Source organism: Apaloderma vittatum, unplaced genomic scaffold, assembly GCF_000703405.1.
Source record: "Apaloderma vittatum isolate BGI_N311 unplaced genomic scaffold, ASM70340v1 scaffold24546, whole genome shotgun sequence".
NCBI lineage: Eukaryota > Metazoa > Chordata > Aves > Trogoniformes > Trogonidae > Apaloderma > Apaloderma vittatum.
Window position 1 is genome coordinate 414 of NW_009722638.1, and position 4,767 is coordinate 5,180.

The 4,767-nt window shown below is 40.2% G+C and overlaps 1 protein-coding gene across 1 annotated transcript; it reads left to right on the forward strand.

The window, feature by feature from the left end:
- Positions 1–499: 499 nt before the first annotated feature.
- ZC4H2 (zinc finger, C4H2 domain containing) lies at positions 500–4,372 on the forward strand. The gene is made up of 4 exons (XM_009871835.1): positions 500–667; positions 1,383–1,555; positions 2,502–2,664; positions 3,820–4,372. The coding sequence occupies exons 1-4, from the start codon at positions 512–514 to the stop codon at positions 3,931–3,933; spliced, it is 606 nt and encodes a 201-aa protein (XP_009870137.1). The 5' UTR covers positions 500–511; the 3' UTR covers positions 3,934–4,372.
- Positions 4,373–4,767: the final 395 nt, after the last annotated feature.

The following is a 4,767-nucleotide window of genomic DNA, read 5'->3' on the forward strand; positions in this document are numbered from 1 at the left end:
AAAAATCAAAAGTATCGGTGTGTCTAGCATCCCCAAACCATTTTTACAAAGAGATGTGACCACATGTACTTTGCAGAGTAAGAACAAGATGTCTTTCTACTCAGCTGTTGGGCAGGATCTCTTTTAAGATGCAGATCTAAATACGGGCTACTACAGTTTGTGCTCCAATTATGGCAATTTAAATAGCTCATTAAATTATCTTTTCCGAGAGAGTAGTATCCTATATTTAGAAAGTTGTGTTGCACTCAATTTCCTGGTAATGTGTTCAAAGGTGATATAAAACTGTAGGTAAGACATTTTTGCTATTAGTTTGTGGCATAAGGTACTGGAAAGGTGATGTTACAGGCCTTAGTGTACAAAGAAGTATCAAGAAACTTCCTTGAATATATTTTAAATTCAAAAGCCTGTGTCAAAATATAAAGTGAAGCCTCACAAAAATAAGTTGCAGTGAGTTACTGTTGTCTCTCCATATTTTTAATTTTCACTGGGATCCAGGAATAAGACTTTGCAGATGGAAAAGATAAAGGCACGACTGAAAGCAGAATTTGAAGCCTTGGAATCTGAGGAGAGGCACCTGAAAGAATACAAACAGGAAATGGACCTGCTGCTGCAAGAGAAGATGGCCCACGTGGAGGAGCTGCGACTGATCCACGCCGATATTAACGTGGTACGCAGCAGTCCGGCTGCAGACAGCCTCACTAAGACACAGACGTGTATGAATTACTCCATAGGTTGTGGGATGGTGCGCATCAGTGAACTATCACCGGTTCAATAACCTGGACTTCGTAACACCATCCTAGGGTCCTACAAAGAGTGCAAAGTAAATTTACCTCAGGATAATTGTGTCAGAGAAAATAATTTGTAATGTTGTCATAGTAAGCATTTGCACCAAGAGGACAGATAACCCTTCCCCTCCGTTTCCTGTCAGACTGTCATTTTCCCTGGTATTTTTCCTATTTACTGTAGTAAGAGAAGCAGGAACCTTTCCTTAGCTTGTTTGTTAAGTTCTAGTCATCAGTGTCCAGGTTATCTCAGAAACAGAGAAGATTAGTTTATTCCACTGTAATTTCTTTTTTAGTGTCCCGTGAGAGTTTTCCATAACTCCTCAATTCATGACTCATCTGTAGTCTGTCTGTCTGCTTTTTCTGTTGTTCAGAAGGTCATATAGTTTGAGTGCACCTCTTCTAAATGAAAATGTCACTTCTATATCACTTCCAGTTGCTTCTTCCTCATGCAGTTTTCATCCTCCCAGTGCCTTAACTCTTTGTTTTACTATTGCATTGTCTCCAATCTCTTCCAACCTGTGTGAGAAAAACCTCTTCTTTCTGATACAGTGGTTGCTCAGATTGCTCAAGGAAAGCATGCCCATCCTTCTCTTTCAGATGGAAAATACTATCAAGCAGTCTGAGAACGATCTCAACAAGCTCTTGGAATCTACTCGTCGCCTGCATGAGGAGTACAAACCCCTGAAGGAGCATGTAGACGCTCTTCGGATGACTCTGGGATTGCAGAGGCTACCAGATCTATGCGAGGAGGAGGAGAAACTGTCCCTTGAGTAAGTCTCCAAAAGAAACATTATCTGGCTTTATACTCCTCAGTTCTACTGGTTATTAGGCCATTTTACTTTTGTTGGTAGGTGAAAAAAAAGGTCTTAGGAGATAAGCACAAAAACCAGAAGTTAACAAAAAAGGGATGTGGGAACACACATAGTTGGTAATATTTAGTCTGATTTCTTAGGAAGTTAACTTCGTATTATGGCAAGCTGCAAACTCTACATAGGAACATGCAAAATTCAAGGGTGGTTGGTTCTCTATATTTTTATACTGTGTGCTGCTTTTTCTAGCAACTTTTTTTTTTTTTATTAGCAAGCAGAGGTGGGAGGCAATACAAGAAAAGGATACAAACCAAGTATTCTTCCGTTGGTTTGTGGTACTGCTAGTCAGAATATTACTTTTTGCTGCATGCACATGCTAGTGGCGTTTAGTCATATACCTATGACTGTCAACAAGGAAGTTTACCCTAGATGTGGAGTAGATTTGGATAAGAAATCACAGTGTCATTTTTAGGTATAACCTAGGTGCAGGAAGGTGACAGAATTAGCTACTATTCAAAGAACAGTGTCCTTTGTTTAACAGATCGATTTTAAATGCAAATGATGTTTTAGGAAAATTATGGTTTTTTTAATGACCAACATATTTGGCATCTTCACAGGCACAGTATTCAAGATTTCTTTTGCATTTCTTCAGAAATGTTTTCCATCTCAAGCACCTTGACACTACAAAGGATATATTAATCTATTGTATACCACAGTTATTCATTTTAGCAGAATAAAACATAAAACCTAAGTTTAACAGAGGTGGCTGTAGTGAAGGAACGGACTGTAGTGAAGGAACATGACAGGGAACTGCAATCCATTATATTTTAACACAAATATCCTTTACAAACTAATAGAATACTCCAGGAGGTGATTACATTTTTCATCTCTCTTTTTTTTTGTCTAGCTACTTTGAAAAGCAGAAAGCAGAATGGCAGACAGAACCACAGGAGCCTCCCATCCCAGAATCTCTGGCTGCAGCAGCAGCAGCTGCCCAACAACTTCAAGTGGCTCGGAAACAAGATACCAGACAGACAGCAACTTTCAGACAGCAGCCACCACCAATGAAGGTCAGGAGGTGGAACATGTAGGGTGTTCTCTTTCAGAGTCATTGGAATGTATAATGTTCATTAAATTGATCCATATTTATGAAAAGGAAAAATCAAGTGTCCTGATGCTGATTTTCCCTGCGGTGGTTGAAATCAAGAGCAACCCCAGCAGACTTAAAGTAGTAGCACCAGCCATCCAGGGGTAAAGACAAGGCCCTGTATTATTTGGCTCCTTTGTGACTTCACAGTCTCCGTCAGTAGAGATGTAGGCAATTCTTGCTCCTCTTGTGTTTCATGTGGGAGAAAGGCATGTAAATAAAAAAAATGCCAGGCAAAAGAAAAACTAGTAGCTGGGAGTTATTCCCAGAGGGATTCATATTAGAAGCAATGCACATAATTTGTGAGGGAGAGTAATTACTGATGGTGCGAATTACCGGGAAAGGTGATTGTTTCTGCGCTCCTTGGCAATGTTCAAGTCCAGACTAACATACAGATTAAGTTAACCTAGCCACGGGCACTTCAGTGACAGTTATACTCAGCTCCTTCTGTAACCACTAAAAAGAGCTAAGTAATTCCATGGGGATATTTATCCCAGCCAGGTTCCAAAGATTCACTGATTAAGGAGGCAAACGGACACAGGTACAGCCCATAGTTACGTACTTACTATCTGGAGTTAGGCATCCAAAAAGCCTCTCTGAAAGTAGTAGTCTTCACTCATATGGGAGTTAAAGGGCCTAATATGGAGCAAAAGGGCAGGGTTCTGTATCGTGTGTTAAGTAGGTGGAATTCATCTAATCACCACCTGCTCCTGCCTTAAATTCTGTGGCATCACAGTTGACCTTCACTGTAACTTCTCTGATTCAGTGAGCTATTATGTAACATCTCTAAAACACGTGGAACATTGAAAACAAATTAGAATTTAATGTTAAAGTTAGTGATACATGCCTGAATCATGCCAATTTCAATTCAATGAGATAATCTAGTTTTTCGTTTGGCCTTAAGTTACTGTACAATCCAGAGACCTAGGTTGTATAGAATGTAGCATTGACTTGCCTTTGAAGGCAAGAAGCCTTAGCTATTTTTCCTGTACTGCAACTTAGAATATGACAGTCAATAACCCATGTAACATTGACACTCAAATGTTTGTAACAAGAGGCTGCAATTTTCTTATTTCAGGCATGTTTATCCTGTCACCAGCAAATTCATCGGAATGCACCCATATGTCCACTCTGCAAAGCAAAGAGCCGATCTCGGAATCCCAAAAAGCCCAAGAGGAAACAGGATGAATGAAACCCAGAAGATAAGTGAACACATGACCTGTTCTAGTACTCTTCCAGCAGAACTGTGAATGTGGCCAGACTTTACTGAAGTGCAGACTCAGTGCGACCAACCCATTGTTTTCTATTTAATGCAACTTAAGCACAATGTTCCTGTTCTGTCTTAATTTCCTTCCAGTCCTTAGGATTTGGCTTTAGGAAAGTAAGTACTACTGGTGCTACAGTTTAACATTTCAATCGTCTTCTGGACTCCTAAACAAAGTAGAATTCTTATGCAAGTATCCTAAATGCTAGGCTATTCCTATTGGCCAAATGTGATTACCACAGATGCTTTTTTGTTCTCTTTCTAAAACCAAGTATTACTAACAGATCGTTCTGTTTACTCTTGATAACAGGAGACTACTTGAAGTGCTGAAATAGCAGACTGTCAGTTTGTTTCACCTAAAGAACAATTTGTTTTCCAAGCTAGTAGGTCTGCATAGGTTTGGGTATCCAGCAGAGTTCTTTTTATAGAGGAAATGTTTAGGGGAAATAAAAGAAATTTGATATACAGGAAATGAGTGCATTAAGAACACATATGAGTTTTGATTTACTGGAGTTTGACTGTACCATTCCCTCAAACTTGACTTAATAGTTGGAAGGGGGATCAAATTGCTGGCTGTGTGTGAATTTCACAGAATGCTAGGGGTTGGAAGGGACCTCTAGAGATCATCTAGTCTGACCTCCCCTGCCAGAGCAGGGTCACCCAGAGCAGGTCACACAGGAACACGTCCAGGTGGGTTTTGAAAGTGTCCAGAGAAGGAGACTCCACAACCTCCCTGGGCAGCCTGGGCCAGTGCTCTGTCAC

Bases quoted from the DNA above. Each gene is read 5' to 3' on its own strand.
- ZC4H2 (XM_009871835.1), top strand. From the start codon at position 512: ATGGAAAAGATAAAGGCACGACTGAAAGCAGAATTTGAAGCCTTGGAA. The intron at 1,556-2,501 runs GTAAGTCTCCAA...TTTTTTGTCTAG, and splicing joins GAGGAGAAACTGTCCCTTGA to CTACTTTGAAAAGCAGAAAG. The intron at 2,665-3,819 runs GTCAGGAGGTGG...TTCTTATTTCAG, and splicing joins AGCAGCCACCACCAATGAAG to GCATGTTTATCCTGTCACCA.